General features: G+C 43.2%; 2 protein-coding genes across 3 annotated transcripts in view; one reads left to right on the top strand and one right to left on the bottom strand.

Annotated features, from left to right (window-relative positions):
* GFM2 (GTP dependent ribosome recycling factor mitochondrial 2) overlaps positions 1 to 4878 on the top strand; it is a 51271-nt gene extending 46393 nt beyond the window's left edge. For both annotated transcript variants that reach the window (XM_068990602.1, XM_068990603.1), the window contains 2 exons: positions 3920 to 4102; positions 4552 to 4878. In XM_068990602.1, the coding sequence (XP_068846703.1) occupies positions 3920 to 4102; positions 4552 to 4680 (312 nt within the window). In that variant the 3' untranslated portion in view covers positions 4681 to 4878. The remainder of the gene's footprint in view (positions 1 to 3919; positions 4103 to 4551) is intronic.
* A 168-nt stretch (positions 4879 to 5046) lies between these two features.
* Positions 5047 to 12802, bottom strand: part of HEXB (hexosaminidase subunit beta) — a 32088-nt gene continuing 24332 nt past the window's right edge. The window contains exons 8-14 of the mRNA XM_068990385.1: positions 11186 to 11366; positions 10481 to 10567; positions 8148 to 8220; positions 7169 to 7343; positions 5709 to 5799; positions 5460 to 5564; positions 5047 to 5163 (exon numbers count right to left, since the gene is read on the bottom strand). Of these exons, the coding sequence (XP_068846486.1) occupies positions 5103 to 5163; positions 5460 to 5564; positions 5709 to 5799; positions 7169 to 7343; positions 8148 to 8220; positions 10481 to 10567; positions 11186 to 11366 (773 nt within the window). The 3' untranslated portion in view covers positions 5047 to 5102. The remainder of the gene's footprint in view (positions 5164 to 5459; positions 5565 to 5708; positions 5800 to 7168; positions 7344 to 8147; positions 8221 to 10480; positions 10568 to 11185; positions 11367 to 12802) is intronic.

The following is a 12802-nucleotide window of genomic DNA, read 5'->3' on the forward strand; positions in this document are numbered from 1 at the left end:
AGGTGACTGATGCCCATTAAAACACTTGCTTTTATGACCAGTTTCTAATATTTTGGACTGTGTTTGAGACCTGGTTTTCTAGTCTTATTTGAATCCATAATTACGAAGTTAATTTAAATATCCTAGGTCCCTGACTTAGGAAGGCTGAACTTTAATGACTTTTTCCTGTGAGTTCAAATTCATACTTCTTAAGAGTTTTCATTTTAAAAAACACTCACCTACATTTTCAGAAATAATTATTTAAATATTGTTTTCTGGAACATATAGTTAGAAATAGTGCCTGTAAAGTGGTCATGATGAAATTGTTGAAAACATTTACCTTCCAATAATTCTTAGAGTTCCACCTGACTTTGGTTCTAGTATTGAAATAACCATAACCTGAAAGATGATACAGCGCTTCTAAGTTAACCTCAAGCCCCAGTATTTTGGCCAGTCCTTCAGAATCTAATACCCCTTGGTTAACGTTCCATTAAGACCATAGTAGAGAATAAGAATTAACTTTATGAGGCCTCCACTTAATATTCAGTTTTAATTCATTACTTTAAATACTACTAATGGAAGTACTCTGACACTTGTGAAACTTCATCTGGTGGGGAAACTCCTTGCCTCTGCTGATGAGAAGTTAATGATGCTTCATATAGTTACTGTGGAGAAGGAAATGGCAACCCACTCCAGTGTTCGTGCCTGGAGAATCCCAGGGACAGGGGAGCCTGGTGGGCTGCCGTCTCTGGGGTCGCACAGAGTCGGACACGACTGAAGCGACTTAGCAGCATATAGTTACTGAGCCGTCTATGCTGTGGTCATGGTGCACTGGGAGCCGAGGGAACACAGTAAGATGCATATGCTTTTCTTGACCTAAACGAGCTTATGATTTAGAAGGAAATTAAATATAGCCAAACAGTCAAAATATTGGATAGAATGGCATAAGATTCACAAAAGCTGAGGAGTGGGAAATTGGAGCTTGGTTCTTGCTGTCAGCTACTAACTGGCACCTGCCAAGAGCATTGCCAACCACTGAACGAGGGCATTCACCATCGGCCTCTACAGAGACTGAGCCCCGTGCTGCTGCAGCCACTGACCTTCAGCACCCCCTGAGGGAGTTCAGGGTGGAGTGAGGCACTCTTTCCTCCAGGAGTCTGGTGGGACAGGTCTTTAGATAGCTGGATGTTTTTAGGAACTGATTTCATGATTCCAGTCCTTTCATCTCCTATTACCTAGAAAAGCACTAAATCCCTTTCTGAGGACCTCAGATCCTCCTGGGGAGCAGAAAACCCTTTGTAAAATGAGGGCTTAATTGTACTGAATCCCCTTCACCAAAACCTTATATATTGACCTTCCCCACTGCCCCTTTGGAGCAGTCTCAGAGCTGTCTGAGGTGCTGTCTCGCAGGCTGTAGTCTTCATTTTGCCTCAGATGAAACTTAACTTGGCATGTTTTTAGTTGACATTGGAAAGAAGTTAATGTTGCTGAAATTCAGCCTCTGTTCAGAGGTGATGAATAGAAACGTGGAGACAAGAGTTTTCGGTGAAACAGGAAAGAGTAGCTTTTATTGCTTTGCTAGGCAAAAGGGGGCCATTGTGAGCCAATGACCTCAAGACTGTGACCCACTATAGTGTTTCAGGAACAGGCTGTTTCAACCAGTCCATGGTCTATGTTCTTGTGGTTGGCAGTTTTCATCAGGAGGGGGTCTGCTTCCTGTAAAAAACAGTTTGGGAATGTGTGTCAGGCCTTTATATCTTTAAGGGGAACTGTGAGTTTGGTAATTCTGCTTTGTGACAGAATTATAGTCTAAACTGTTACCAGTTCCCTAGCCCAATAGCTATCCTTGTTTCTGCATCTTCACATTTCCCAATCATTAGCTCTTGAGTCAGCATTTTACTTCAAAAGACAAGGACACAGGGGCTTTTACAGTTTCCTTCATTGTTGGCCTGTGGTGTTTTGGAGGCCATGGGTACAGTGGCAGCATTCCAGACATGGGAAGATTAAAGAAGGCAGGGGGTGTTGAAATTAGGGTTGGAAAAGTAAAATAGAGTCCGACTGTGGGGAAACCTGTAAGAAACTACAGTGAGGAATTTGAGATTTGTTTTGAGAACTGTGGTAAATGATTTAAACATTTTGAAGAGAGCAGCATAATCATTAGAACATAGGAGGGACTGGAGTATGGAGAGCCTCAGACAGGGAACAGACTAGATCTGGGCTAGAATATCAGCAATAGGAATAGAAATCTTACAGCTTACATTGGGGAAAAAGGAAATCAAAGATGTGTGTCTGGGCAAACTGAAGACTAGTGACGTCATCAACAGAAAGAGGAAAGAGCAGGCAAGTGTTTGGAAAAGGAAATAATGAGATCAGTTTGGGCCATACTGGGTTGCTGCAAGATACTCAGACATCATCCCAGAGCAGGCCAGTGATTACAAGGAGCACCCAAAGGCTGTGACTCGAATGCAGCTTTGAGGAGGCTTTGACGCTCTGTAACTAGGCAGTTGTTCCCAAGGCAAGGCAAAGACTGTGACAAGAGAACTAAGGAAGACCCACGAGCACAATACCTCCTGTTTGGTCACATACAACTCTGTCCTTTCCTCAGATATGGCATTATTCCTCTTAATTTTTAGTCTTTCCCCACTCTGTTATGTTATTCGAAAAGCTACACTGTGAAGCGGCACAAAGCTTTGGGTAAGAATTGCAATACATAGGATCTATTTAGTTGTTTGTGGGGACTGTCATTATTTTTTAGTAATGTTTTCATTCAAGGATTAGATACTTTTTCTCTAATTGTCATTTCAGTTGATAGTGATTTTAAAGGCTTAATCAGCTGCAAAGAACTGAAATTATGCTTTTACTATATATATGTGTGCTATGGTTTTCTGAAATTTCTACGATAACGAGAATATACTGATGTTTTTACGGTCTGCCCATTTTTCATGATTGTGAAGGTAGCAGGGAGAGGGGAAGGCAGAGGTGCTGAAGTGTGGGGAACAGAAGCGTCTGAGGCACAGAGCATTACTGGACAATAGACGCCATGGTACCATCCAGGCCTGAGTGAGTGGGGGCTGGTGAGCAGGGGGAGGATGATCAGCCAGAGCCAGATAAAGGAGAGGCCACATTCCAGAGCCCTTGCTCTTTGATGTGGTTTCCACTGCTAAATCCAAGATTATTACATCCCACCTGACAACCAACAGGCTTAGAATATATAGGAAATGGTTTTAACTCTGGTAGGCCGGAGGAATAGGTTACCTCTTAAAGCAAACCCATCAGTAGTTACAGTTAGAGTGCAAACGCCCTCTGAATCCTACCAGTTTGGCTGATGGAATGATGCGATACAGACAATCTGACCAGGACCCCAAGATGTCTTTATTCCTCTGCTGCTTCCCCAGTTTTTGTCCACCCTATTTGCCTGCTGCTGTTTTAGCTTTTTCAGTTTCTGTATGTGCTTGTTCTTCTTTGAAATCTGAAATTCTGTATAGAATTGTTTCTTTTACACTGAGAATATGTTTCTGCTTAGTGTGTTTTTAGCTCTCTCGTTTATTTCCCTCCTTGATTGCCCTGACTTGTAGCATGCACTGTAACTATTGGTTTCAAAAATAAAAGAGGAGATAAATGAAGGAAATATGTCTTTGAGAGGGGAGAACCATTTTCTTCTCCCATGTCTCTGGGCACATGTTCACAGGTGCTCCGCACAATCAGCTTTAGCAAGCGTCCTCCTGCAGCACATGCGTGAGGTCTCAGGTGTAGTGCTAGCACGCAAGGACGAGCGAATGTTGAAGTTCTGGACTGCTTATAGAGTGTTAAGGCAGGCTTCTGTCTTTTTGCCGGAGGCTCTGTGCTTAAGAGTATTTAAGTTTTTATGAATCTTCCCTTCATAACAGAAGTCTGATCTGCAGTCTAAGGAAGAGGAGTTAACATCCTTTAATTTCTTTAGGCTCTGAAGAAAGCGGATAAGCAAATTTTGGAGCCCCTGATGAATCTTGAGGTGACAGTGAACAGAGACTACCTCAGCCCTGTCCTAGCAGACCTGGCACAGAGAAGAGGGAACATTCAGGAAATCCAGTCTCGCCAAGACAACAAAGTTGTTATCGGATTTGTTCCCTTAGCAGAAACCATGGTAGGTACTCTGTAACTAAATCTACATATTTTACATGAATTTCTGGAGAAACCCCAGGGGTTCTATCCTCACGGGTGTGGATGTGTGGGGAGGGCTTTCCAGTCCTCCACAAAGTTTGAGGTGTGCTCTACCAAAATGTGTCATCAGCCTCCATGACCGTTTTTCCATCCCAAGCACTTATTTACTTCCACTGTTGCTGGCTCTCAGCCAGTTCTTCGTGTCATTCTTGTCCCCGCCAGCTTCTCCTGCTCTGGGACAGGCATCCGAGTGCCAGCAGTCTTTACCAAATGTTGGGACTGGGGAATGCTTCTGAAGCGGACCCCCTGCTCCTGGTTTTCTGTCCTCCACAGTACTTGACCAAATTTTTCCTGATAATGGTCAAAAGATGTGCAGGGAGAGATTTGAGGCTTAACTTTGCAGAGATAACTAACTTAAATTATTTTGATTAGGGTTATTCAACTGTGCTTCGAACATTAACATCAGGCTCAGCTACTTTTGCCTTAGAGCTGTCTAATTATCAAGCCATGAATCCTCAAGATCAAAGTACGCTGCTCAGCCAGAGACATGGCCTGTCCTAAGTCCTTGGAGGGAAACTCAGGAGCACCTACCTACTTCGTTTTCAGTAAGAACAATTTAAAAGAGAACTTGAATAGACGGTGGCACTGGTGCTGCTCATTCTGCTTTATAGTATGAGAAATGTGCTTTGATGTTGACGGTTGATGTACCTGAGCTGTACTGTGTGTCTAGTAAATTATTACTGTTGGTAGTTAAGATTCGGTCTTTTGGAATACACTGAGTGATAGATACCACAAGGTTTTCGGTTGGTTGATTTTACACTTCTCTCACAAGAAAGATGTCAGCCTTCTAATGTATAACAAGATGGAGGTTCAATCAATAAAAAGATATTTTATTCAAAAACATGATTTTTAAAATCAGGTTGATTGTAGTATGGGTGACTGTGGGCTCTTTTCCCATATCTTTCTTCTGTTCCAGCTCGTTTTTACATTCTGCCCTCATGCTCACAATATCCAGTAAAGAGAGGCTGTGCAGCTATTCCTCGTCTGTAGGAAAAGTATAAACAAAAGATGTTTTAGATTAATTCATGTCTGTCTTAAGAAACTTAGCTCAAATCAGAATCACTAAACCATACCACAAACTACTAAAGAGAGATTCATAATTCATGGAGAAACAGTTGCCAATTTTTCCTAATTAGATCACTACCTATTAGGTCACATACATTTCCATTTATAGCAAAAAAAGAAAGAAAAAAATCCCAATAAGCTAGCTAACACTAAATCAGGTAAAAAATCACCCTGTACTTAACAGTATCCTAGCCTGACAAATAAATGTGTCTTACCCGACCATTCTGCAGCGGTGTCTTGTTAGTCTCCTGTAGGCATCCTCTAGGTCTGTGACATCTTGGTGACTCCAGAGTCTCTCACCAACAGCACTCGCCCGAGGCCTAAAATTTAAACCACACATCCCCCAAGGCAATTTAAATTCATGTTTCCTTCAAGAAGCAAACCACACACTTGGCCAAGTTTCTAGTGCTTTCCCGCTTAAACTCAGGCCCCTTAGTCCACATGTCCTCCCTGAGGTTCCATACCATAATCTTGGAGTAAGGTTAGTTGCATCCACATACTCTCCCCATATGCAGGCTTCTCCACCAATGACAAGCTGTTTCTGTTCCGGAGTACCTAGATTACAGTCAGTGGTGTGAGTTAGGTGGTTGCAAGGCTGAGCGCCGAAGAATTGATGCTTTTGAACTATGGTGTTGGAGAAGACTCTTGAGAGTCCCTTGGACTGCAAGGAGATCCAGCCAGTCCATTCTAAAGGAGATCAGTCCTGGGTGTTCTCTGGAAGGAATGATGCTAAAGCTGAAACTCCAGTACTTTGGCCACCTCATGCAAAGAGCTGACTCATTGGAAAAGACTCTGATGCTGGGAGGGATTAGGGGCAGGAGGAGAAGGGGACAACAGAGGATGAGATGGCTGGATGGTGTCATGACTCGATGGACATGAGTCTGAGTGAACTCTGGGAGTTGGTGATGGATAGGGAGGCCTGGTGTGCTGTGATTCATGGGGTCGCAAAGAGTCGGACACGACTGAGCGACTGAACTGAACTGAACCTGAGGCTCACACACAGAGGCGGCGCTGGTTTCTGGTGTTAGCCTGGGGCAAGGCTTCTCTCTGGGAGTCAGGAGGACCTTGGGAGAAGTTCACAGCTGCAGCACAAAAAATGGTGGCAAGCTTTATTGCCACAACTGACCCCGTGGTTCACAGAGCATTTGTTAGCGTGTGTCGACTCATGTAGCAGGCCAGTAGTAAAGAGACCATTTTATTTTGGTTTTCTGCAAACTTATTTGGACACCAGAAGCACTTCCCCTGGTTGCCTGTGAACAGTGTGCCAAGGAATGCAAGGTGGACTAGTGACCACCACTCCTGCCTTCAATACCTGTCTTTTGATGTCAAAGAGACTAGGTATCTACCGTAATTACGACTTCTTGATTCTCAGAAAATGCTTTTGGAGAAACAGTTCCTGACAGACCTACAGTTTTGAAACTTTTTAAACACCAGAACACTTTTCCTCAAAGGAAATTGTATATTAAAGTCTAGTGTACAAAAGTGGACAAAGCAGAACTGTTCTTAAGGGGTTTGAGAGCCTAGAGCCCCACCACTCAGACATGCCCACCCCCAAGGACGCCTCCTCCCCAGAACCCGGAAGCCACCGAACAGGACGCCATCCCTACTTAGGTGCCTTACATTGCAGAGGAAGCTCAGAGGAGAGACAAGGCTCCTGCAGTCAGGCCTCTTTGAATGCATAGTGACAAGTCTTATCAGTGTAAGGGAATCGTACTTTAGAAGTTCTTTCATTTAGGAAAGAATACGGTTTCTTTCGCAAAGTTTAAAATGATACTGAGTTCAGTCTGTTGGATTATACACAAGGAAAATCAAGGATCCTACATAAAAGGGAGGATAGTAGGTGGTACCTAGATAAAGATTCCCTGGAGGGAGGGGAGGGTTTGTACAACCTAACATGTCAAGTAATGGTGGTTGCTTCACTTACCCGCAAAGTTAAGAGGCTCCACAGAGTAGTACTGTCTCCAGTCTTGCCCATAATGGATTGTGTCTAAGTACCAAGGAGCAGAAATGATCACAGGGAAGCCAGCTGCTGTAATGTTCCCTAGTTCGTTATAGAAGTCATCCATTTTCCACACTTGAACTACTGTGCCTGGTATAAGCTATTAAAGTTACAAATGAAATATGTATTATTAGGTCTCTCAGCTACAGCAGATGAAATTAAAAGTCTAAGGCATTGTAGCTAATAACTAAGTCTTTAAGATCCTTGATAAAGCAACATTTTCTTCTTTGCCCTTTCCTTTTTGAGGTAATATCTAATGCTATTTGTAATAAGGGCTTAGGCATTTCATCAAACCTTAATGTTTAACTTTTTAACTTTTGTCTATATACAGTACCACATAGGTAATGAATTAAATCTCTAGTTCCATTTCTACCACACTATTTTACTTACTTTGGAACTTACAGGATGCCACTAACCCTTCTGGAAAGATAATACAAGTAGCTGGACTTTCAAATTTTCAGTTGCCCCAAAGGAAAATAAAGAATTCTGATTATGTCAGAGAGAAATGCCTTAAAATAAAAAGTGTACTTGACAGTGATACTTAAAACGAAGGTTACCTTAACAGCAATAAAGACTCATTCTTATCTATTGTTCTGCCCTTCTGAAAAAAGGAACATTTTTCAAAGTACCTCAATTTGTTACTAAGAATGAGATAGAGAGGGAGGAGGGAAGATAGGAGAGATGAGAAGGAGGCCGCACTGAGGGATGAAGTAAATGGAAGAAATCAAATAAATGCCATCATCACTGGTGTCGGTGTGCGGCTCCTGCCTACCAGCAGCTTAAACGGAAAGGTAAGCTGACCTCCCCCAACATTACAGGGAAAGCTTAGGGTTCTTCCATCCAAGGTGTTAGAGTATTAAGTCTCATATTATCAGAACCACACGCAGTATTAGTAACCTCTCACCTTGCCTTCATCATCATAAACCTCTTGCCAGATTATGGATCTCTTCTTCATGGCTGAAATCATATCCAAAACCCTACCATTGAAAAAAATTACAAAGTTATTTCAGATCACAAACTTAGCAGTGTGTGTAAAGAATGCACATTTTATACCAAAGACTGTAACACTGGCAGATGCCTCTCAGTATGTGCGTGTGAAGCCGCTTCAGTGTCCCACTGTCGCGACCCCATGGACTATAGCCCACCAGGTCCTGTGTCCATGGGATTCTCCAGGCCAGAATACAGGAGTGGGTTGCCATGCCCTCCTCCAGGGGATCTTCCTAACCTAGAAGTTGACTCCCTGTCTCGTGTGTCTCCGGCATTGGCAGGCAGGTTCCTTACCACTAGCACCACCTGAGAAGCCTTTCAGTACGGCACAACTTTATAGCAGAACAAGCTAAAGTTGGGTGGTGGCCCCTGTCGTTCCTTCTTTCTAGCACATGGCTCAGAACCTGACACAACTGAAGAAGGGTTCTACAGTCGTTTGCAGAATGAATCAGCTAAGCATGCCCCCAAGATAGGAAGATGTGGCAGTTCATAAGGAAGTGTACAAACATCGATCTTGGTTAATCTCATTGAGTACCTTAGAATAAAGGAAACTAGAAACTAGCCTGTGACAGCACCTAAATAACTTCCAGCAGTGCTGACAATCAATTCACAGATTACCTCCTGACATTCAGACAATGGGTGTTACGCAGGATAAAAAAATCAAGAAAAAAGAAATCAGACTGCATCATGCAAAATAGGAACAGCTAAATAGGAAAAGGCTGGAACCTGGGCCTGCTCAGTGCAGGGGTTGGCAAACTACCCTGCAGAATGTGTTTGGGTGGCTCATGAGCTGAGAATGGTGTTTATATTTGTAAAGTGAAAGCTGTTCAGTCATGTCCGACTCTTTGCAACAGGCCAGAATGTTAGAGTGGGTAGGCTTTCCCTTCTCCAGGGGATCTTCCCAACCCAGGGATCAAACCCAGGTCCCCCGCATTGCTGGTGGATTCTTTACCAGCTGAGCCCCAAAGGAAGCCCCTTTTTACACTGGTAAAGTGAACTGAATTCACTCAGTCATATCTGACTCTTTGTGACCCCATGGTAAAGCACGCTTTAAAAAATATTTTAGAAGTATGCAGCCATATGCATGCTTGCTCGGTCATGGCTAACTTTGCGACCCCATGGACTGTAGCCCACCATGCTCCTCTGTCCATGGGATTTGCTAGGCAAGAATATTCGAGTAGGTTATCATTTCGTCTTCCAGGGGATCTTCCCAACCCAGGGATCAAACCCACATCTCATGCACTGCAAGCAGATTCTTCACTGCTGAGCCATCAGGGAAGACCACGAAACCATTTGTGCCCCGTGAAGTCGCCAGTAATTACTATCTGGCTCTTCACAAAATATACTTCCTACTCTTCGCCATAGGGCAGCACTGTCGAGTAGCTCTATCTTCAGGGAAGGGAATGCTCTATATATGCACTTTCCAGTATGGTAGCACTAGTCTCATCTAGCTGTTGGCTCCTGAACACATGAAATGTGGCAAATGTGACTGAGGAACTGAATTTTTAACTTTTTCAAGTATACTTTAAATACAAACAGCCACATGTGGCTGTGGCTGCCATACCAGACAGCACAGGTATAGAGAAAAAGCAATGCTGGAGTTGACAAAATGAATTCCAGGAGCTAGACGGTGACGAAGCCTTCGCAGGGTAGCCTGGGTTTTCAGCTGAGTTCACAGAGCAGATAACTTACCACCCTACGTCTCAACAGTCACCAAAAGGATTGGAGTCACCATGTTATCGATTTAAAGAGAATAATGGGTACTGCACCCTCCCTTATGATTTTTCATCTGTACTTTGTGTAACAAAGATTATAACATGTACACTTTGAAAAGGAGTGGAGAGAAAATGAGAAAATAAAATAGTACTAAATAAGAGCTTCAGGTCAATCACTGTCGTGTCCGACTCTTTGTGACCCCATGGACTGCAGCCGACCAGGTTTCCCTGTCCATCACTAACTCCCAGAGTACTCAAACTCACGTCCATCGAACCAGTGATGCTATCCAACCATCTCACCCTCTATCGCCCCCTTCTCCTCCTGCCCTCAATCTTTCCCAGCATCAGGGTCTTTTCAAATGAGTCAGTTCTTTGCATCAGGTGGCCAAAGTATTGGAGTTTCAGCTTCAGCATCAGTCCTTCCAGTGAGTATTCAGGACTGATTTCCTTTAGGATGGACCGGTTGGATCTCCTAAAAGCTTAAACTTTTACAAAAGACACTGATGAAATAAAAAGTAGGCTTTCAATAACTTACATCTGCATATAGAAAGATTGTAGTTTCTTAAAATTTCTGCCAAAGCCTTTGTTCATCATGAAATTCAGGACTGCTGGATTGGACTCCCTTAAACAAAAACAGTGATTAAAATTTCATTTAAAGTTCAATATGCCCAATCTGTTTTAAAGCAACAGATAGCCCCAACATCATTTATACAGATGGAAATTAGTATTAAAGTTTGTAAAGAGCAAAACAAGCCAATTATGCCTAAAATAAGCCTAATTATGCCTAAAAAATAAGTATAAAATTTAATTATGAGTTATCTTAACTTTCCACTGCAATTAATTTTTTTTAGAAGCTGATATCCTGTAAAAATGGCTTTCCCTAAGCTCCCATGACTTTCTTCCATCTAAGGCTATTTGCACAGAAGACTTTCACTAGAAAAATCTCTCCCACTTAATCATTATCCTCTTCACGAAAGCTATTCTTGTTCTCTATTTAGTGTTTTTTTTAATTCCCATTTTCTTCTGCATCTTAATTCTCCTTCCTACAGGCTTCTGTTAATAGCATCAGTGTGTGAATTCTGTAAACAATTCACCGTCTTAGGAGCTGTGGTCCGAGGTTAACACCTCACAGAGATGTTCCCCCAAGTCTTCCCTTTTTCCAGGGACACCTCTACACCCACTTCAAAGATAACAGGTTTTAGAAAAGCAGAGGAGGGGGACAGTTAACAGATTTTCATACCAACAATTAAAATCTACTTCATCTCCTCCCAGATGAATGAATTCATCTGGAAACACAGTACTAATTTCTTTGAAAAGTTTAGACAGGAAGCTGTAAGTTGAATTCAATATAGGGTTTATAGGTCCGAAAGTCCCAGATGGCTCGCTTGCGTGATAACATGGAGTCAGGATGTCTTTCTGGCCTGGAAGGAAACACGGAGAATCTTTCCTAAAGCAGACGTTAAGGCACAAAGACAAGGCTTTGCACATGATTATACTACTTTATTTCCTTGAAGACAGTAAAGAGATTTTATACAGAAAAAAGATAAGCGTGTTTACTCAGAGTTGCTTTGGTAATTTCTTCAGATAAGAAAAGGGAGAACTAATTCCTGGATACTGCCCCTGTGCCGCTTTGCTTCCGTTTCCATCAGCCTCTCTGAGGTGTTACCCATTTCAGATACTATCTCAAATATTAAGGGCTCCCAAATCTTCAGCTTGCCCCAGTCTTTTTTTTTCAAGTTTCAATCCATATTTCAAATTCCCTGCTGAACACAATTAGCTTCACTTCAAATATAATCCAACAGGGCTTCCTCGGTGGGTCAGAGATAGAGAATTCTGCCTGCCAATGCAGGAGACACAGGTTCGATCCCTGGTCTGGGAAGATCCCACACGTGAAGCAACTAAGCCCATGTGCCACAACTTCCGAGCCCCCCTGCCACAACCAGAGAGCAGCCCCCGCTTGCTGCAACCAGAAGAGAGCCTGCGCAGCACAAGACCCAGCGCGGCCCAAATAAATAAATACAACCTAACAGAAACCAAATTCTCTCCCCCAATTCCTTCTGTAGCTTCCCAGTTGTCACATTCTGGTAAGCCAGTCACCATCCCACCGAGTCTCTCGTCCCTCTCCTGCTGGACTCAGTCAGCCCCCAAGTTTTAGAGATGGGAAGTCTGAGAATGAGATGTTCTATAACTTGCCCAGGGTCACTCAGTTTATAAATGCGAGAAAATGAAAAGTGAAGGTAACACTCATTTGTGTCAGACTCTTTGCTAGCCATGGATTGTAGACTGCCAGGCTCCTCTGTCCACAGAATTCTCCAGGCAAAAATACTGAAGTGGGTTGCCATGCCCTTCTTCAAGGGATCTTCACCTCCCAGGGATAAAACCTGGGCCTCCTGCATTGCAGGCAGATTCTTTACCATCTCAGCCACCAGGGAAGCCCATAAGTGCCAGAAACAGGACTCAAATCCCAGGCAGTCTAGCTCCAGGAGTAGTTCTTAAGCACTCAGCAGTGAAGAATCCACCGGCAATGCGGGAGACCCCGGTTTGATTCTTGAGTTGGAAAGATCCCCTGGAGACCCTTTTCCAGTACTACCCACTGGAGACAGGCTACCCACTCCAGTATTCATGGGCTTTCCTGGTGGCTCAGAAGGTAAAGAATTCGCCTACAATGCAGGAGACGTGGGTTCAATCTGGGGTTGGGAAGATCCCCTGGAGAAGGGCATGGCAATTCTCATGCACTGTCCTGCAGCTAAATGCCTTTCCTGTTATTCCTTCTACCAGAAACATGAATATATTCTTTGATGTCTCAAGAACATTTTAGGTGTTACCTCACTCATGTAACTGTTTAACTCACTTTTCA

The sequence above is a fragment of the Capricornis sumatraensis genome, chromosome 18, assembly GCF_032405125.1.
Source record: "Capricornis sumatraensis isolate serow.1 chromosome 18, serow.2, whole genome shotgun sequence".
Taxonomy (NCBI): domain Eukaryota; kingdom Metazoa; phylum Chordata; class Mammalia; order Artiodactyla; family Bovidae; genus Capricornis; species Capricornis sumatraensis.